Source organism: Numida meleagris, chromosome 19, assembly GCF_002078875.1.
Source record: "Numida meleagris isolate 19003 breed g44 Domestic line chromosome 19, NumMel1.0, whole genome shotgun sequence".
In the NCBI taxonomy this organism is placed as follows: Eukaryota; Metazoa; Chordata; class Aves; order Galliformes; family Numididae; genus Numida; species Numida meleagris.
In genome coordinates this window covers 2,807,024-2,829,758 of record NC_034427.1, presented here as the reverse complement: position 1 = coordinate 2,829,758, position 22,735 = coordinate 2,807,024, and the positions used below count along the sequence as shown (strand labels likewise).

The window sequence follows — 22,735 nt, the reverse complement described above, 5'->3', positions numbered from 1 at the left end:
GATTTGTGCCACGCTGATGCACTCCCACAGTAAATCCCAGCTTTTCCTCTGCACACAATCGTTTCCCAATGCTCTGACTGTACTGCCTGAACTTTGGCTGGGCTGTGCTTCTCAAGCCTACCCAGGTAACTTGTCAGCTCCAATTTGGCTCTTCAGGAATCCTGTACTGTGAAGCATCCTGCTTCTCATTTCACCATTTAATTACATCCCTTTCTGCTCCCAGATTCTTTCTGTTCCTCGTAAGTCATCACCTCGTTATAGCCCAGACAACATAGTTGGTTGGTGTTTTTTTCGCCAGTTCTTTTCTAGTAACCATAATTCATAGTTGGATACAGTTCTCTGTTCTCTGAAAGGCATCACTCTACTTTGACCACACCTCCACAGCCGCTGCGTCTCTAAGCTGGTTCTGGCAGCTCCTCCAAGAGACACACTTTGCCTGGGACACCCATGGCACCAGCAGCCAGCTGCATCTCTGCAGCACAAAGAGAAACCAGAAACAAAACTTCTTCCTGGGGAGCTCTGCTCTTCAAATTGAGACTGTGTCTGCACTGTCCAGGAGGTCTGAAGGTGCACAGCATGGGCTAAAAGAAAGTAAAGCCTGACAAAGACAGACAAGGAAATTGCACCACTCCAGCATGTCCACAGCCACAAAATGCATGTCATCAGGAAATACTACATTCTTTCTTTCTGTTATTTAAAGGGTAGATGCCGTCCTTCTACTCCTCAAAAATTAGGAAGCGAGGAGGGGAAAAGGATAAACCAAGAAACATGCGTTATTTATTTAATCAATTTGACAGAGAAACTCATCATCTCTTATGTAGAAGATGAAGTCCCTATCTTTCAGTAACACCATCAGACCGTTTCCAAGCACAAACTGGGGATCAAGGATCATGAAGAAGGAATATAATGTTTCTTTAAGTCTACTCTTATCTCTCCAGCTGCCATGCCAAAGGCTACTGAGGTGGAATGAAAGCAGAGTTTCAATCATCAACAAAACGCTGCAGCTCACGGATAGAGTCGTTAAAACAGGTACAAGTCCCACAGGCTTTGCGGGATCTGCACATCACAACGCAGACGTAAGATTGTGCCCTCCTCAGCAGGGCTCCGTGGCTCTGGGGAACAGAAGCTATCAAGAGAAGAACAACTCATTTCATTGTGCTATACAAGCCTTCGTTTCGGGGAATTTAGCAAAAAACCAAATGCAAATGGGACATGTGCCACGGAGGCTTGTCTAGTATAGTGAGAAGAGAAAGTCCCTCACAATATTTACCAATAAAAACAGACAACAAGTAACACAAGTAAGGTTTTCTTTCACTGCTAATGTGTGTGGGTTTTTTTTGGTGTTGTTTGCTTTGTTTCCTTTCTTTGAAAGTGTTTTTCAAAAGTCTGCATTCCTGCTAAATAAGCACCTGTTTTCCCAATTGTCTACATTTAAAGCTGCAGAAGGCAGTGGATCTAAGAGTTACATTAAGTTCCCCACTCATATTAGATACAAATTTATGTTCCAAGGGAGGAACTAGAGTAACTCCAGGTTGAGTTAGTGTGTGAATCAGTGATTTTACCAATACCTACACATTCATTGCACAGGACTCTTTCAAATCACTTCATTTGCCACGTGGGTGGTGCTTTGATCCACGTATCAGGTAACTTTTCTAGAGTTTCTGTAGGCTTGAAATAGATTAAAGCAACAGTATAGTAACCACAAATGTTATTTTTCAACAACAACAGGCAATGTTTCCCATCTAAGGAGTTATCACCTTAAGTGCAAAAACAGCTAAACTGTAAAAACTCAAGGTTGGCGGCCTTACTACAAACACTTCTTGGTTGCTCAGTTCACCCAGAAGACAGCACTGAACAGATCATGACCGGGAGCTGTGTTCAGACCTATTATTTTGACCCTGTTATCTCCTTCCCTATTATTTTGGGTGAAAAATATTTTATAGCAACCTTTCCTCTAACTGCTCCTCAACCCTGAGTCTGGTTTTAACCTCCAGCATCTTTCTCTTGTCCTCGTTCCCCGCCATGCATCTCTTCCCTCTGACTGCCAATCCACTGCCAGATCATTTCACCTGCCTCTGCCCCAAGTCAGGACCTGCCACAGCCTATGGAAACAAATTAAAAATTGCAAAACAACAAAAATAATCCTTTATTTGCAAAGGCAGGCTTTGCTCTTTCCCTGCAGCTGGCTTTTTCTGAGAAGGAAGCAAGGTAGGACTTCTCAGTATCATTTCTAAATATCAAATATAAATGAAGTCTTGCAGTACCATCCTCTGTGAAAGTGAAAGCATCACCGATGGGATAACAGATGCCCAGGTATACGCTGTTTATAAAAAATTAGATAAGATATTATCCAGTTTAATAAAACTTCTTTCTGTTTATTTAAAGCAAGACCTTTCATAATTAGTTTCATGGATTTCATTTAATGAAAACCTTTTAAAGTCTGGGCAAACACATTCCATTTACTGTGATCAAAAATTTGAAAATCACAAATGATCTTGGTAACAGTTCTGTGACGGTGTAATACCTTCCAAGCTCATGCTGAGCGTTCTGGGGAGCACTAGCTTTCATGCCAGACCTGCAGTCAGCTAACTCATACCAGAAAACTGCATTTGTAAATGAGCTTTCAACACTTGAACTGAAGCAAAAAAAAAAAAGAAAAAGGCCTGATTCTTCCCAAACCATGTTCTCATTCAGAGTTGAAAATAAAAAAAGAATCTCATGGCAAGGTGTGCCAAAATTCCTAGCTCCCCCAGTACATACTTGGGCTCCCCAGCACACAAGCATACAATGCCAACGTGAAAAGATGCTCAGGAGATTACTGAGTGCAGACGAGGATTTTCTGCAATTTAAATACCTCAGTAAATACTTTTTTCTGGTGTAAGTGATACTCTCTATTATCACTTCCGCATTCAATTTTGCCATCTGTATTAGTGGGCCTAATAAACACATTACAAACAATGTAAAACAGGACTACTTCAGCCACTTACTGATGAAATACAAATGTGTAGGAGTTTGGTACTTCCCTCCTTGCTAAGAAAACATAATGACAAAAGAAAAAATGCACTGACAAAAGCAGCATCGCTCACCACTGAACTATTTAAAAAAACAACTATTTCAATTGATGTCATTCATTGGGCACTCTAAGGAAAGCCAAGGAGGTAGTGCTGCTTTCTTCATTCAGTACATTTTTGAAAGCCTCTACTATGAAAGTTTTGTGTAATTATACTGGAAATAGATTATTTTGAAGTTCTACCACCACACATGAAAACTGGGAAATAACATATCTTTTCTTGTCTGTCATTTCAGTATGCCTTCTAGAAAAGGCTAACATCTTCAGACAGTGGGGAGATCTCTTCCTTCCTTTGAGTCCACGTTTAGATCATGATCACTACAACTTCTCTCACCCAATGCCCTAAACAAAACATAAATGCCATCATCATCAATCTTAACAAGCTCTAAATTGCAACATATATTAACAGAATGACCTTCTCAGTAAGATTTTAATTAGCAAATAAGGATGGAAAACAGCAAGTAGCACCACTTAGCCAATTTAAATAGATTAGCTACATCATCCTTTGTGACGTCAGTTGATACTCAGAGCAAGAAACTCAGCAATTTGGGATCCAGTACAAGCCATCATTAAGCACAAAGTTCACCACCTCTTTTTTTACCTCCATATTACCTAGAAAGAATTACCAGACAGGTTTGTAAGTTTGGCTGCTGCAGATAGTTTGCCTGCAAAGCTGCAGTGCATGAGCAAGAAACCTGACCTCAGCATGTCATAATTCCACATGCAAATGCACAGTGCCAGGTTATTTCTGCTGAAGGCTAGAAAATTTGACAATGTGGCAACACGACCACAACACTAGTGAATGAGGAGACAGCCAAAAGCTGGTAGCAGAGCACGTGCCCATTTCCCAAACAGGCCAGCAGGACATCCATACCACTGCATATGTTCAGTCTACCTGCAGGAAAGCCTCCAAACACCTGTCTTCTGCCAATGGATAAGTGCTGAATATAGCAAACACCTACAAGCCAAATCCTTCTGCTAAGGTTTCCTTTCTTTTTTTCAACCAAAACTTCTCAAAGAGACACCAGATGTTCACTGCTGTATAAGCCACACAAAAAGCAAAGGCAGTAAGGATGTGTCCCCCTCTGCCCCTGCACAGCCAACCTCGCAGGCTTCCCTGGTGAAGGAAGAGGATGCTGCTAGGGATACTCGTGCTGGGTGAGGAGCACTAATCTTGATTTCCTTTAGTGTTTCATTTATGAAAATGGGATGAATAGCCAATATACCTGAAACGTGAAGAACACGATCCTTTAGTTTTTACTGGGAAGGCCAACATGCTTTAGAAAGAAGATAGATTTTTCCTATCCTTGGATCAAAACTGATCTGTTCCAATATGAAAGGCAAAAGGAAGACTCTACAGCGTTCAAATAGGTTTCTTTGTCAGAAGTCAGGGGAACAATCAGCACAATCAAATAGAATACAGAAATATATCTGAACAATTCAGTGCTTACCACTTCTCCCTATTGCACTGAATAACCAATACTGAACTGCCGCTACTCAAGAAGAACATGTATTTTGCTATAAACCTGCAGGGTGAAAATTTGATAATAGTCAAGTCCTAAGATCTATTTGCCTGTTGGAGAATCAGTTGAAAAGCTCTTGTTTGCTTGCCCATTTCAACAGAAAGCAGACATACACTGTAGAAGGAAGTCTGGCAAACAAACACACTGCATGAATAAAAATAACACTCTCAAACACTTGCCTACGGATGAAAAAGCAAAATATATCTATAACATATCAAAATTCATAAAGTTAATTCAGATCTCCAGGAAAGCACATCTACAACGAGGATGGGTGGGGTACCATCTGTTAACGCATTCGTAAGCAACCCCAGGCATCCACACAGTACTGGAAAGCAGCAGAAACACTACCTGCACATTTTGTCCTTGTGGTGAGTGGTGGTCCTGGTGGCCCCGTGCCTCCTTCTCCTGGCCGAGTCAGCAGCACCCTGATCTCATACTCTACATCTGGATCCAGATGCCACAGTTTGTAATTGGGAGAGTCTACAATGTGCGTTTCTGCCCAGTTCCCAGTGGTCGTCCGATACTCCACCTCTTTCAGTATGATGGGCCCGTCTCCGATGATGGAGTTGGCGTTGGGTTTGATCCACAGGTAGGTGGCTCCAACAGCCAGCAGCTCGGGAGGGGCAATAGGAGTTGGGGGTTCTGTAGAAAAAAAGAAATCATGAGAGGCCTGAGGTCAAAAGGATCAAATTCCCACTGTGTACCTGTAAAGCAAGTCTGTCCCCAAATCTTTTGTAAGTTACAGAGCTTTTCCTGTCATTTACCAAATCTTTCATAAGAATTTATCCTGTTACTGAAAAAAAAAATTGGCATTATATATTTTTTAAAGTTATTGTCCCCTTGTACTGGAGTATTAATGCAACTGGTGGCATTACCAGCGCAGAAACATTACTTCAAAATGCAGTGCCCACAAAGCAACTTCTGCTGAAAATAAAGCACAGCAGTGCTTTAAAACAATAAAGCACAAACAGTGCTGATCTCTTAAAAGATCAGAAGGTTTTGACTTATTTCTTTCTTTATGCATATGCATAATGGCAGTCAGTATAACATCAGAGGGAGGAGGAAAAGAAGTTTTAATAACACAGATTGAGCATACCTGTGTAATGCTTAAAATGACACAACTACAATGGGTGGAAAACTCAAATCACTTGCTCATTCTGTGGTTTTATTGAGGCAAACAAAAGTGAAAAATAGGATAAGTTTGTAATGAAAGCACTGGCTATTCGTCTGAGAATACACTGTAGTTTTGAACAGCGGGGACCTGACAGTGGTCCTGTACTCCAGACATCACTAAAACTGACAAGGCTTTGGTAGCTCAGAGCTAAGAAGAACAAAGGCACCAATGAGTCAACACAGCTCCAATGTTTGATTGTGAAGTTTAATCTCATGAGCAGAAGTACTCAAGTAAAGTCTGTGTGAGACTTGAAGAGCACCTAGATGTCTGAGAAGCATCATGAGGAACTGAGCCACTGAATATAACCTCTGTGATAGCAAAGCAAAGACAAGCACCGACATCTCAGCGGCACCCTGTGACAAAAGCCACTGATGACCTCCTGGGCTCTGCCTGCCTGATTCCCCTCTCTGCCATCAGTGTGTAAGTAACACCTGGGTATTGGAAGCCACATGGATAGCATATGCTCTGTGGTTTTGAAAACCCAAGCTGAACTGTGCAAGATTATGAGCAATATCGTTAATTTCATTTAGCTTTCGCTCTGCCACACTCTAATGTGGTTTGCCTTCAGCCTAGAGGACACAAACCCCACTCTCTTGTGAAAACAAGGAGACAAAAAGGATATTTCTCTCTCAGAAAAATAAACCTATGAATGTTGCATCATGACATTAATTTTAGAGTCCTACAGGAATTACTCCACTCCCCACTACACCCAAAGCTGATTCCTCACAGAACCCAGAAAACAGCAAGAAGGCAGGAGCACAGGAATGGGGAAGAAAGGAGCTGGAGCATCACAGGATGGGAGGAACAAAGCGCTTTCCCCTCTGGTGAAGTTTTGCAGGTTAACATCTGCTCAGTGAAGAGAAACAAATGCACAGAAACCATTATTATACAAAATTACCAACCAAAATGTCACCTAATTTCACCTCCTCTGGCTAACTAATTACAATGAGCTATGCTATCTGAGATAGATTGCATCAGCTGTGCATTGTATTTCCAAAAAAGCAGCAATCTGAACTGTAATTGGAACAGGTACCCAACAAGAACATGTACTAGTGTTATGAGCTAAATCTTTGCATAACGATTTGTTTCTGCTTTTATTCTGCAATGTACCCCTACCTCCAGGCAGATTTTTGTCCCCCGGTATGAAATGTCAGGCTGATTATATTTTGATGCACTAAAGTTATTTCTCCAAAAAAACTGCTTTCAAGAAACGCATGTAGATAGATTTTCATTAAAAATCAGATTATTATAAATCGTAAATTATTCATTACTTGTTTCTTGGTGCAAGACCATTAAAAGATAGACCTACTGATTTTTATTCCCAACGCAAAAATGACATCTTGCAAGTCACATTACAGCTGAGCACAAGACAAATGAAATATTAAGCCTCATTCTCCTGGGCTGCAGATACTTCAACAACAGCATGATGCAGGTTACTTTGGGATTTGATTGCCAGTTAGAACAGATTTATGGGCCTGAGCTTAATTAATAGAACAGTTTGTCCTGCTAACCAGACATTAAAGTCTTGTCTAGCAAGTTTAGAAACTAATATTTCCAAAGCAATTTAAATTAAGACAACATCCAGCATTACTTCACTGTCTACTTCAGGCCAGATCTAAAGTACCTCTCCTCCACCTCTCCCAAAACAGGGATGATGGTTTCCATTTTTTTCTATCTGTTCATTTCTATCTCTCTAGTAACATTAGAGAAATAGATGTTGCAGAATATTAGAAAATTAGGAGATGAAACTGTTGCTCTCATTTTCCACAGTCAAGAAGCAAAGATGAGCAGCAGTAACTGTAATTTTTCAAGGCTCAGTACCACCTCACTGAACATAATGGGCTCTTTCCTACTGGCACCAACTGGACAGAAAGCTGCTTTTCAATATCACTCTTTGCCAAGTTACTGCAAGTGACCTAAACAAGTTACTCATTATGTAGCACAACGCGCCCATAAATAAGGACCACTTTTGGCCACCATAACTAAACACACTTGTCAGTTACAGATGATCAGCCTGATGCTATAAACTTGCTTTTGTAATTAAAACTTCTACGTGACCTTGATTAAATAAACATGGTAACAGATTGGGCCTGTACACAAGTAATTGTGATCAGCCGTATTTTAAGCCTCATTTGATCCACCCAGCCAGTATCTTATATTGCAAGCTTCGCCCACCATGTTGCTCCCTTTCGACCTTTCTCTCTCTTCCCGCAGACTCTTCAGGAAAGAGCACATCTGGAACTGGGCTGCTGCATCTGTGGCAGCATCCAGCCTGAATCCCAGCCCCAGGAAGGACACAGAAATGTGGGTCCCAGATGAATTCTTTCAAGAAAAGAGTACAAGCCCAAAACGGAGTTACTGAACATGCATAGATTTTATCCTGTGCACAAAGCAGGTCCAATTACGCAGTCAGGGATGGAATTCAGGGTGTACTCTTCTCCCCCCACAAAAAGAAGAAACACTTCACATACTGCACCCATTTTACTCTTGGACAACTGCTTCTGAGTATTTCTACTCTACTTTTGGAATATTTCTCTATTAAAATTCTAAGCAATTTATTTTATTAGGGTTCAATGGGCTCCAAAATGAGGGAGAGGAAAGGGGATGAACCAAGTGCTCTGCAACAAAACACTGGATGCAGGATGGATGAAAAAACCTGAAATGAGAACAGAGGTTATGTTCTATACTTAGTTTTCCAGTTATCTGTAGTTCAGTGGTAAAACACTCTGAAGTGGACCAAAAGATGGAGAAAGTCAATAGAAGTCTGCTAAGCTCTGGCAGTTGGGATCAATCAGGAAGGAAAAAGACGTCATAGAAGACATATTATTTGTTTGAGTCACCTTCACTGCACTATTTTTTTTTCTCTCCCATAAAGATGATGTACTGTTAGTAAGAAAATGCTATGTTGGAGAAAATCAACAAGTCCATTGGATACATGGCAGGAAGCAGCTGGTCCATCAGTCCTTGGTACAGGTCCCAACAGTTCTGGAGCTCTTTCATGGAAACTAAGAGCTCCCAAGAAAAACATGAAATGTCACAGATTTTGGTTGCTACAGTGAAAGAAACTACAATTATCTCCATAGGAGGTGCTGGGTAATCCTTTAAGTAATATCAGTAGATCTTCAATGTATAGGCAACTGTAAAATGCACTAGATTTACTATCATTCAAGTAAAAGGCATGTAGTTGCTCTCCCAGCGGTGTGACAAATACTCTCCAATCAGCAATGACTTTCATCTTGGAAATGCACCCAGAGGTACATTAAGATTATTTCACAGAGTGCTTTTTCTGAACTCTTTTTGCCAACTTTAGCCCAACTTACCTCTCACATCTAAAACCCCTGTGTGAAAAAGCAAGATGAGATTGCTGAAAACTAAGCAGTCTGTTCAAAAGCCAGACAGAACTGAGGAAAAAATTCCCTTTTGGCAAAAGTATATGATGAAGCAGACGTGGTAAAAAATGTTTGAAAACACAGTTGCAAGAAACACGCTCAGCCTAACTGGAACAAAACTAAAGCCACTGATTTTATTAGTCATTACTAAATACAAACAGAAACCGTTGCTTATATTCCATAAGGAGATAATCTCAGAAGAGATAATACCCGCTAGGACAACCAATGAGCTATTTAAATGTTGCAGTGAATGTCACCTGCATCAGTTTTGTCTCAAAGCTTGTGTCATCTTTAACAAAACAGAGAGGCAAGACAAGAGAGGCAAGAATTTCAGCTTGTGCAAATTCCTGAACAAGTCCTTGCTAAATGCCCATTCAAAACCACTACAATCCCAGATGGAAAGCAACTATCTCCTAACTAAGAAAAAATCCTGAGTATGATACTGGAAAGGAGCACAGCTGAGATCTTGCTGTATCAGTGCTTGTGAAAGAGACTGAAGTTCCATCACCATGACGTCTCTGGTCTATCCAAAGAAAAAGAAAGGTCACTTGCTGCCAAGAGACCTTCAGAAACACTCTAGTGTTCTCCTGGGCACCAAAAAAGAACTGCCAAAGAAGCTGACTCAAAATCAGACGTGGAAACAGGAGAATGTTGGGGTGTTTCTGTTTGTTGCTTTGCTCTAAATCAGTGCTTCTGACTTCCATAATAAAGTGAAAAATATTGTATGCCGAATCGGCACGCTTCTGGTGTTACTTTTCACGGGTGCTGCTGCAATTGGGTGGTTTTTGTTTGTTTGTTTGTTTTCTGTTTTTTGAAACTTCATGCAAGAATCTCATGACAGAAGGGGAATGCTTCTGTGAGCAGCTCACATCAATTGCAAAAGATTCAAGAAAATTACTCGACAAAACTGAAGCCATGGAATTTTTCTGCTTTCTAAACAAGGAAAGAAGAGATTGATCTTCTGAGAGTAAAAACAAAGAGAACGTAGCTGATTCCCTTGCAGAGAGTTAATGTTAATATTAGGTTTGTTGGTTTTTTTTTTTTTTTTTTGTCTTGTCCTGCTTTCATAGACAGAGAACACACAGGAACATAAGATCAGCTCCACCTGATCAGCCCACAGGACCATCACACCCAACAGCACCACCCAAAAAGCAGCCCCAGGTCTGTATCTAGGGAACAGAAGAATTACATGTTCAATTTCTACACAACATAGTACTACTTAAGGACTTCCCGAGCTCCCTGAAATAATCTTCCAGTACCTGCATCATCCAAAGAAGTTTCACAGGACAACTACCTGCTGACCAAAGCATCCACCTGAAGTTACAAAACGTGTCAAATGCAATAACTTAGCTTAGAAATTACAATAGCTGAAATTGTGAAAATCTCTTTTTCATTTTTGGGTAAGACTCAACTGGAAATATTCAACACCAGAACCCAACGCTGTTTTCACTGTCTACTCTGATATAATTCGTAAGAGAAAAGCACTACAGAAAAATTCACCCTAAAACAGCTGGATAAAGCTCTTTCATTTATTTGAAAATTCATTCAGAATTTAGAATAATAATTGTTCATAACACTGACTGTATGACCTGATAAAATGTACAACCAGGGAGACCAGGAACTCTCACTTGTGTTTGTCAGCCAAGAGATGGTTTAAGACAAAAAGAACCCCGAATGCTACCAGGCTGCTCGGGCCATCCAGTGCGTACCTGTCCCAGCACTTGATATCCTGTAACAACAGCTGTGCGTGTCCTATCCAGAGCAGGAGCTCCAGAAGAGCAGCAAGACAGCCCTGCCTGCCCACAGACAGCCCTGCCTGTTCTCACATGCACACAACCGAGAGTACAGGCTCGAACAACAAGCTCAGAAAATACGCAGTGTTTCTCACTCTTTGGGGGTTGGAGAGGTGGGGGTGGGAAGCTGCTATCAAAAGACGTTTGCAGGATCTGTGTTTCCAAACCTGATACTGCTTATTCCCCTACTAACGGGAATTGTAACACTGCAGTTTTCTCACAGCATCCTCACTGAGCTGCTGCAGACAGGGTGGACGAAATGAGTAAAGATGAGACCAGAGGGCAAATGTCAAGCTTCTTCAGAACCCCCCCCCCTTTTTTTTTTTTTTAATAAAACAAAAACTGCAGAACAAAACATATTTGTATGGTTTTCTACACAACAGCCACAAACAGTGGCTACTGAGAACATACATAATTAAATTTCCATTTAAGAATGCAAACCCAGCTGTTTTAAGAAAAGAAATGGAAACATGTTGAAATGCCCTAGTTCTGATTGTTTGCACTTCTGTCCTTGAAGATAAATTTGTCACCACTGCACAGCTGTGTTACATACCTTGTTTGTAATGACAGCTAGCCCTTAGAGCCACTCACTTAACTGTTGGAACAGTATCCGTGTGACTCTTTCTACTTTTACACCTCTGCAGTGAGCATTTTGAGCTCTGAATCATAGTATTTATATTGCTTATTAAGAGCACATTACTGTTATAAATGCAGCCATTGAATTTTGTTTTCCAGTTCAGACAGTCTGAACTTCCAGTTCCATTAACTGCACAAAGAAATGGCACAAGGATTGTACAAAATTTAGCATTAGACTATTTCACCGCACTGACAGACACGGTACTAATAGCTCTTTTGTCTAAAAGAGAGACATTCAAATCCGTCTCTCAGTAATGTAATAGGCTGACAGCAGAGGCACATGTCAACTGTGTTGGAAGAAATGTGCCAGTGGCATTAATAAAGTGATTCATTAATTCACCTGCATGGTTAAATTGCACCAGTCTGCCTACTCCCAAAGAAAAGTGCCCAGAACCAGTTCTAAAATCAATAATTTTGAATATTTAGTTAAAGCAAAAATCCAGGGAAGTGAGAGAAGATGACTTAGGGTTTCTACAGTCTGTAGAACAAAGCACAATGGTTTTACAGATTTATACGTTCTACAGACACAAAAGGCTTTCTTGTGGGAAGGTGGCTTTGTATCCCGTTATCCCATTTGTATCCCAGCACAGCAGTCCCAGCAGGCAATCACCACCCTTAGAAACATTTCACTACTCATCCTCCATGAGCATTCCTGCATCCACTGTATGCAGTGGCTCTGGGGCTGTGCAGGTGTTTTGTTGGCCCCATTGAGATCAACACTGCAGTCATTCCCCCGAACCATCAGAGGATGTTTATGTGCTTAACATTCAAAGACTGGCAGAAAAAAAATGGAAATTTGTCAGGTTGGTATTTAGCTAAAGATCTAGGACACTAGAGGAGTAACTGGGGAGCTGCAATCAGACGCTGCCATATTGTTCTGTGGATTAGCAAATACAGCGTCAGTCCTCTCCATGTGATACTCCTTCCAATGCAGAATTTACTAGCACACGATAAGTAACTTCAGTACTCTATGATACAGACCACATGTCATAGCATGTCATCTGCTTCTCACTTTTCCTTTCACAGCTAATGCCTCTGTCAGCAAGGGACTTGACATAATTTCATGATCAACCCTCCGCTATCTTACAACAAAAAAGTCACCTATGCATATTAGCCAATGTCTACAATGTCATGAGCCAGGAAATCCTCCCCAAAAACTCAAGTTGTAAATGACTTGGTCAGAAGTGCTGGCATCACTGAAATGGGGAAGCAGAGGGAGCAGATACAATGCAGTTCTATGCGACAGATTGAGCTAGGAAATGCCTTAGTTTCTGGAAGCGTAAGAAACAAAAGATTGCTGGTGTTTACAGAGGGAAAGGTGAAGGCTTTGTGTAGGAATAGAATTGCAACTTCACAGCAAGGCAATCACAGAGATTTGGCTGAGAAGGAAAGGATAGAAGTGAGAGCTGAAAAGCCACAAGCACAGGAGATCATCAAGAGAATAAAAAGAAGTACAACAAAGCCCATATGTACAAGGAGCAAGGGAGAAAATGTGATCCAGAATGGTGTCAAAGAATTAAGCACAGTGGTCAAAGACTCAACACAGCAGCAATGCAAAGAGAAGAGCAGATCTCTGGGGATGGTAATTGTTGTAAGAAAAAAAAGCCAGTGGAGTAAGATAACCAATATTTGACAAGATGCCCTTCTTCCAACATTCCCCAAGACCCAATATTCAAAAAGTATGGAATTATACCCTTTACATCTCACAACAGTGTAGGTGTAGTTCTTTTGTTCTAAAGAACTTGCTGCAGCCTGATGAGAATGAAGAACACATTCTCTATGTATTTTCCTCTTAAAAAGCAGTGGAAATGCTCCTTAGTGATTTGAATATGCATGTTCTAAATTAAGCAACAGGGCTGCCTGGGTTTAAAGAGTGGAACACAATGATGTTTATAAGAGGTAGGATAATCCAGCAGAAAACTTCTTGAAACCTTTCTTGAAAGCACTGCAGTCACCATACAAGACAGATGGAACAAACCCTACCTTAACAAAGTTTATCTGCATCAGTGTCATCTTATTAAACAAAAATGTATGAACTCACCCTGAGACCAGAAAGAGTTGGTACAGTCCATTGCCTCCTACCAACACTTCTCCTAATTGTGTTATAGGTTAAAGGAGTGGGGCACCAGATACCGATTGGGAATTACCATAGCATGCTATTTCATTAGCCTTTCATACTATTTGTCTCTCAGAAGCTTAGCCTGAATCCCACCAGAGCCTCCAAGGATGCTTTCATTCTCTAATAAAGAAGAAAATAGCATCGGATTAGTTGAACAGTATCTCATTTCCCAGCGTAAATTAAGTGAATTAGATGGAAGACTGCTCTAATTGTAAAGCTTATTACAAGAACTCACATAGATTAGAACTGAATGCTTCTCTTTGACTCATCATTTGTACTGTAAGAGAGGAAAAAAAGAAGGCGATTGTAGACTTTCCCATGGCTCCCTAATGGCTCAGTATTGATGAGCCACAACTGTATCAAAAGAATCAAAAATCTCCACTGATGTAGCAAAACACACTCATAAGTCTTGTGCTCTGAGAGTGCTAGAAGGCAACCTTTCTTTACACAGACAGGAGTGCACAGGCAGACTCCAGCTACTCTCTGAGAGTGTCAAGCTCCCCAAGGTTGGGAGTCATGGCCATTTAACTCTCATTTTTAATGTTTGTGTGATTTTCTGAGCTTTTCAACCACAAAATAGTTACACAATGATACCATGAGAACAAGAACATCAGTATGCTCCTTGTTGCTTACGGAATGACATTAATACGGAATACCACTTTGGTTACAGAGATCTTTCTTGAAAGGCCCAACACAATACACTCTCATGTATTAAGAACTTACATATCCATGAATTGATGACAAGTACTCTGAACTTTTACTGTGTAGCTTCTATATACTCAAGCATGTACTAGCCATCTCAGGTTCCCTTTATAGTCAATGGAGAGAAATGGACAATTTCAGGCAATGCTCCAGGTAGGTTTCGTATCTAAGACAGATAAAATCAATCAATTCCCAATCCTTACCTCTTCTGACTGGTATTCCGATTTACACGAGATGCATTTTACATCCTTATGTTTTCAGTGCTTGGCCTTCAACATGAAATAGAGTGAGGTATCAGACCAGTTAGTCTATTTAAAGAGGAAGCCACAAAGCAAGCTGTGCAAAGAACTGCTCAGCAAGAAGTAATACTGAACACCTGCACGCTCTTTGAATGCTCTCGGAATGCCCTCAATTCAGGGCACTAAAGCTCACGTGCTGCAGTCCAAAATCTTCACATAAATGATTATGCTTTTCTCCGGAAAAAAAAATAGGCACAACTCTTTCTTTTATGTATGCAGCCAAAGCATGCACTGGTGAGTGATGCCCACTGATTTAATAGTTCAGTGGCTAAAATCTTTGTCGAAGAAAGAATTCCCTTCTCTTACTCAGACTGTTCTGAAGCTGAAGCACCTCAGCCCCATCTGTTGAGGCTGCATCACACAGAAATAAAAGGTTCCGTTTTCATTTGACACACACACACCAAAAAAAAGAGAACAATTAATTTCTCTATCTGGCATCTAACTGTTCTGTTTTGCTCCTCTGGTAGCACATCCTGGGTGCCTGAACCAAGCAAGCCCTGCTCTCCAGACTCGTCTTTGATATGTTTTCTCTCACAAGTTAATCATTTTTACTTATACTGCTTCCCTCATTTCTTGGAACTTGCACTTGATGACAGATATGCCAGATGTGTAGATTAACATTTCATATTGGACTTGAAATTACCTATGAAGAAAGCCGAATTAGGGTTTAGCAGAAGACAGGCATCAGAGTGCAGCAATTAGAAAAGTAACATATTGCATCAGCTCTCCTTTGACGCAGGAGATGAAAATACTGGAGCTTTCCAGATACTACAGAAAACATACTGAGTTCTCCCCCAGAAACCAGCAGTCATTCAAGTTGTGTTTCATTTCTGAACCTGCGTCTAAATTCTCTGTCCTTCCCATGTGAGGAACCCCAGGGTTACTATGTTCTGTGCATATTTACACTCCACATGGCTTCGCTTGTAACAGCAGACTACTTAACAGTAACATGTGCAACATCAGCTCATGGGAAGCTCTCCTTTCTTATGGCTGCACCCAGACTATACAAAGATAGTGAAAACTGTGTCCATATCCCATTCAAAAAACAAGGTGCTCTCAACAGTCAGTAGTCAGGGCCAGCTTTAGCTCTATCTCATGCTTCTAACTCCGTGGACTATTTAAGCTCATATATCATGTGTTATTAAATCTATTTCAGCTTTCCGCATGAACAAGCTGCTAATCTCCCACAGGGACTGCAAATGTAAATTCAACAAGCACAAAAAAAAAAGAAGTAGAAAGGCAGTAGTAAACACATAAACCGTGAAACATGTAATTTTAGGTCAACTCAAGTTCAAGCGGCTTCATCAGTTGCTATGCTACTAGCTCGTGATGGTGGGAAAGGATGGAAGCAACAAGATTTTATAGCTTCTTCTAGAGCAGCTATTTAGCAGCTCTGGCTTTCTGGCACATCTCTGTCTGCAGAATGAAGGATCGTCTGCCTCTAAGCTGCTGAAATGGCAAGTGACTGGTGGTATTGACTACTATGAGCAGCACAGAACAGTTTGTCCAGATTGATTAAGTAGCTTAATCCATAGCAACCTGCTAGGTTTGTAGGAAAAGCCTGAGGCAGGATTTTTCATTTCGTTTAAGGCAAAGTGGGGAATTAAAACATCCCGCTGCCCTTTACCATATGTCCAGCCACCTCCAAAAAGCATGTGGAAGAGACAAGGAGCAGCAAGGAAAACTGAAACAACAGTCAAGCTGGAGTTTAAACACAAGAGCCTGCGACGGTGGAGACGTGCAGACTCACCAGCATCCATTCTGCTGCTGCACCACCGGTACTACTCTCTCTTCTCAATGAGCCCCAGGGATGGGTCAGCGTAGAGCAAGGACACTGGTGTATGCACACGCAGGGCATTTCCAGGAACCGTATGCTCACAAATAATCCTCACAACATACTGGCGAAGCAAATACCAGTACGTTGTTTTATCACTGGAAATAACGTCCAGTGGATGGCTGTAGGGTCATAGAAATGTAGTCCTGTGTTCCAGCCAACAGACTTGATGACCCCCAACAAAGAAGTGGATGCCAAGCTTGACATACAAATTTAGGCTTTCTCAGCCCATAAAACAAAACATCCTCATTTAAATATTTATTTTCCCAGGACAGATCCATGAAAAAGACTGAACACATTTGACTATTGAGAAAGTCACATCTGACGTAGACTCTTAAGAGCTAATGCTGAAATAGCAGTATATAATAAAAAGCTAAGAGGGATCTTGGTCAGCCACCATGGGTGAGATAAAGCACTAGAGCAGAAACCCACGGACTTCTGAACAAACCTACCTGTCTAACATGAGCAGCACTGAACAAACTATCCAGGCAGCTATCTTGCACAGTGGATCGACACGTGTGCATGTATTGTTGGCACTAATCTCTGCAAGAAGGCAATTCAGAGTTCAGTATTCACAAGAAACTTGGATAAATGAGAACTTACTATCTCAATAGGAGCTTTGCTGAGTGCTTATGTCAGGAAGTCATTCTGCATGCCTTAAAGAACTAACTGAAATATTTATACTTGAGGAGACTGTGAGGAACATGGTTTACAAGAGGGAAGAACAGGCTTTCCTGTTGTCACAGCTGTGCTTCATTCAAAGTTAAGTTTTCTCTCTTTACTTCTCTTGCTGAGAATAAGCATAGATGTACACTCTACAAAACTTAAAGAAACTACTTGAAAACCTGGATATCAGTCCAGGTATTCCCTACGAATATTCCAAAAATATTTACATTAACAACATCTAAGTCATACTACGGTTTACATCTAAACTATCAGTTTTCATCCCAGACATTCAACATGGAGATAATTACTGTTCCATTTTTATTGACAACAAATATTCACACAAAGTGTGAAAAGTCAAGTAGCTGCCAATAGCGTGCCTTGAAGCTCCATTTTGACTTCCAGATCACAAAGGGATCTCTTCCACCCTTTGGTTGTATGCCACACTCTTGGGTATACTTCACACTAGCCACAAAGAAATAAATCTTCCTACTACACCAAGAAATACTCCCCAGACTGGTTAATTATATTAGTACTTATGAATTCCAATGTGGTTTTCTTTTTCCATAAAGAACAAACTTTCTACTTCTGAATGTACCTAACGGAACACCGGAGAGTCAATCCTATTAACCCCAAATATGCTCCAACAAAATGAGGAATTTTTGAAAAAACTACTTTCACTGTCTAGACCAAATTATTTTAATGTAAGTTGAACAGGGCTTCAGACAGATCTTCTCCTTGCTGAAATTCAGAGTTCAACAAGTATCAGACAATATCCATACCACCCTAAAAGCCTTGCTACTTCGGAGACAATACAAACTGCACTCCATTTGTTTTCTGCCTTCTTCTCATGTTATTCACATGCATAAAATGGAGAATTTCTTGAAGCGTGGCTTGGTTTGTGGCCATGGGGACCCATGTACATTGAAACCCATAAAATGTGTACAGCTCTAATGGAGCACTGTACTTGGGAAGCCGTGCCTGTTGACACTGGGATCTTCAGGTCTGATAAATCCCCATTTTATTTAAAAAGTCTCACTCTGTATCATAACCTTCCCAGTGAAATAGTATAAAAGAGGCATTTCAGAATCTCTTTTGTGTATGAAAGAATCTATTTTGTAGCCATTAAAGAGAAGAGATTGAAAGTCTAAGACAGCAATCGAAGGTGGTAAACAAAGAATGACATTTCTACTCAACTATTCTTAGAGCTACCAACTGAGTGAGTGGCCAATAGCAGAGAAATTACAGGGGATGAGAAGTGAGAGCTGGTAATTTCCCCAGCTGCAGCACAATGGAGAAAATGTCCCAAGCACAGAATGCAACCCCCTAACCAAGAGGCCAGACCACATCAATAAATCTAATTGTCCAACTAGGACTAGGCAGGCAGGATATCTCCCTTAGACTTGAAGACCAGCAGGGATCCAAGATCCCAAATAAGACGCTACCATTTTACTGGTTTGGGTTTTGGTTTTTTTTTTCAGTCTCCCAGTATTCCCAAGAATGTCTGTAATCAGTTAAGAAATTCTTTCAGTAAGTACATGTTCACTGCTTGTTGTTGTGTTGTCCCTGAGGCAACTAAGTAGAAACACAATCTCCTACTGTCAGACATACCTGGAAGCTTATTTGGGCATGGCTTCTGGAGTATAGATTGTAGAAGAACTGAAGTGGTTTTTGATACAGTGAACTGTATCTAGAAGTCAATGTGAAATTAGTATTAAGACAACCTGGGTCCTTTGTAGATAGGATCCTGTATTTGAGCTTCTGCAGCAGAGCCCTGTCCTTCTTGAGAAGAAACTATTTCTCATTTGTGTTACACCAAGTTTCATGCACATCCTGTAAGACCTCAAATCAACCTCCTTCAAATAAAATGTCTACTATAAAAGTGTATGTTCCACTGATATAAATGATAGATTAAAATGATTTATGGAGGAACTAATGGACAGAGTATTCACTTTGCTACAAATCTTACCTAAACAGAATCTGCAGGTGTCTGAGAACCATCTGCATATGTGACTAATTAGATTACTAGTAGTTTGTTCCCTGAAGGACACTTTTCCGTCCAGAGTTTTCTGCTAAAAGTATATTCTTACTCCACCTACCCGTGCAGATTGAAACTGAGCATTCCTGAGCAGGTACTGATGTAACGTACTGATGTAATGAACTAAGAGTTCCCCAAATAGTTCAGCTCCCTATGGACATACATTCCGACATTGCGTGTGCTGTAAAGTCTAAAAACAGGATGGAAAATCTATTAAGACATGCAAAGACAGCCCCAAAAACAAACAAACAAAAACCCACACCAACAACACACCACAATATCAAGAACAGCACAAAGGATTAAGCTCACAACGATTCATCATCCTTTCAGGATGATGTGCTGCAGTACACAAGCTTGGACATACAATCGGCCAGTTTCTTATAGCAGCGTTCCCTAAGCATGGCCATCAAGCAGGTCAAGAATCATCAAGAAAGAGCAGCTCACACATGCCTTCTGGCTGAAACAGATCTGATTAACCACGATATTACTCCAAAGTGTGATGTGAGATCACTACTGACTGAGAGGAGTGGATTGTACATGTTTACGTAGGTACATACCTGCAGACATTTGCACTGCCGTACTATCTCTGTTATGGTGATAAGCACTGCACAAATAAACCAGCCTCTAGACCAAACAGCTCCTACCTGCACGCCCAGACAGGAGAACAGGAAGGAACAGTGATGATTCTCAGCAGCAAGACTTGCTGGAATCTTTTCACATCATCATCCTGTTACCAAGTACTTTGTAATCACAACAACAAAACTGAGTTGTCAATTACCTTAATAGCTCATACATAATTAGCAGCAGCCTGAATAACGGGTCATCCTGTGAATCTGAAGAATCAGCAACTAAAATGCAAAATGACCAACATACTATCAGGTATGAAAAAGTGCTATTCCTATCTTAGATGGAAATTATGACTGGAAAAAACTATTTTTCTCCTCATTAAGGGGCATTTATCACTTTGTACAGGTTCTGTACTTCTTAACTAAGTAGAGAAGTCATTAACTTAGATCCATTTGAAACACTGATGGAAAAACAAGTTTGGTAAAAAAAAACAACACAGAACTTAGAAATGTAAGCTTTGAACTCTCAAGCTGTCATTCACATTGAAGCAAAATAGCAAAAGCCATATGTTGATTATTTCAGCCTTTGGTACGTAAATAAAATTGAGTTAGGGTACATAAGGGTTTATTTTTTTTGCCCATTACTGAGTACACGTGGAAGTCCTGCTAATGCAGATCAATGGAAAACTTAAAGCAGACAAGTCCCCCATAAGCTGTCATTTAAACAATCATGAACACCTGTGCTAAAAAACTCAGAAATTTTATCTGTACATAATTATAAAGCATTGGGGCAAATTTCACCTTTCTTACTGTCAGCACTACCTGCCACATGCCTGCTGAAGTGCTCAGATTCTTAACACCTCCCAACACGAAGCAATATTGCACTGTGCCACTGAAACACAGGTACGGTAAGGAAGCAACACAAAACATCTAGAACTGTCCTGTGTGATGATATGAATGGATATGACCTGATTATACATAGTTAAAAGTTCAGTTTCCTATTTTCTATCTCCACAAGCAGAAACCTACACTGTCCAAACAAACTCCAGGTTTATACCTGATGAGATCTCTCTCCAGTGCAACAGATAACCCTCTATTTCTTAGACTTGTACCTTTACATTCCCACAAGTCTGAATCACAACAAGTGAATTGCTACAGATAATCATGCACCTTAGAAGAGCTAGAGTAAAATACTACAGGTCAAATCTTACCAAAAGTACTTGCACAGCAAAATCTACTGCTTCGTACGGGCTATTTAGACTGAAGTCTTTTTGCTTCACTCACACTTCTTTTCAAAGCATACCCCTAAAAACGTCTTCTGGTTGAGAACAGGAAAATACAGATTATGGTATAATATTTGGCTTGAATGAATAAGACTTGATCCTCTCACTCATTTGTTAAATATTCATCAGCCTAACTCCTTGCAGGTTTGGTTGATTATTTAAGAAACACAAAGATTATTTGGCTCCGTGCCTAATTCTTCCCTAGTTCACTCTGGTACAACTGCAAAATAAATGGAGCTACCGCTGTGATGTAAATAAGCCAAGTTTCTGCTCTTTTGTCCCTGAATAATCTGAAATATTGATAAACTCTTATCCTTCACAGGCAAGCTGATAAGAACCAGCACCAGAGGGAACCATTTTCCACCAGTGTCTGTGCTGTGCCTGCTCTGAACCCATTTGTCGCTTAGTAGGACCCTGGCACAGCTCCACAGCCCAACAAACATGATTGAAAATGATTTGATGAACTTAGTCTGCTGAACAGGTGGCTATAAGGAGCCTGGAGAGAAACAAAAAACACCGTCAGCTACGTTGCAAGAGTTGATGCTTTCTAGAAATGTTTGAACACCAACAGATCTAGGGACATGAGTACAGATAAAAGTCGAGGACCCTGCTAGCTGCAAAACCTGCAATGACCAGGAGTAAAAAGTGGGGACAAGAGAAAAGAAGACACTGCAAAGCTTCCTTTACTTTTTACTACAGCATGAATTAATGAGTAAGTCCTGGGGTACTGGGAAAAAGGAGATTATAAGAGAGTTTGACAAGAAAGGATGGAAAGGATGCTACTTGGAGACAGTGGTTGCAGGCAAGGCAGTGGAGTGAAGCCTGCCCCTGAGGGTCTGGCTCAGCTCCCCAGCAAACGCAGGGAGAAGCAGAGCCAGCAGTTTTGAGTCAAAATAAGCCATGCCAACTGGATAAGAAGTGACTAGAGACAAAGGAAAAGGATGGAGAGCTACTGAAACTGTTAGGCACATACTGACAACATCTAGAACTGGCACCTCTGGGGCACTAAGATAAACTACGAGAGTTTAAAATAGAGTCATCAGTACTTTTTTTTTTTTTTTTTTAAGATCACAGAAAACCCCAATTTTAAGAACTAGGCAATAATTTTATAAAAGGAAATAAATGTGGAAGCCAAATCTATCTGGACCTTCCGAGAAGCTACGTTCATTGACAGGTATTAAACACCCTAAATAAAGCATTGCGGTATATAACTTCCAGGAAAGTTAAAGTTACAAAATAATCAGAAAAAAAAGTAACCCAGGACTGATGGAACAGATATAGAACCAGTCCCAGAATTGTAAAAAACCTTCTGGAATAAGCTCAATTACAAGTTGTCTTGATTATTAAAAGTAAGGGAAGAAAAACAAGCAGTGGAGATGAATCTGCTGCTTTCAGAATCCAGCAAAATATATTTTGAGAGTTTTCCATGGGGAATTGGATTTTTAATATATTATGTCTATGCCTCCAACTCCTGCTGGTGATCTTGACAGCTGCATTTTAATTTAGTTGGATAACTGTTACTGAAACTTATTCAAGTAAAATACAGAACGCGGTGAATCCACACAATGATTTAGAACCATTATTTATACATCTGTCACAAGCTGCCAGTCTGAATGTGATCTGCTGGGCAATCACTTCATTGGTAA

At 40.5% G+C, this 22,735-nt stretch overlaps 1 protein-coding gene across 9 annotated transcripts in view; it reads right to left on the bottom strand.

Moving 5' to 3' along the window:
- The window catches only part of PTPRT (protein tyrosine phosphatase, receptor type T), a 333,510-nt gene that overhangs the window by 218,220 nt on the left and 92,555 nt on the right, over positions 1-22,735 (bottom strand). For all 9 annotated transcript variants that reach the window (XM_021416234.1, XM_021416235.1, XM_021416238.1 and 6 more), the window contains one exon: positions 4,942-5,235. In XM_021416234.1, the coding sequence (XP_021271909.1) occupies positions 4,942-5,235 (294 nt within the window). The remainder of the gene's footprint in view (positions 1-4,941; positions 5,236-22,735) is intronic.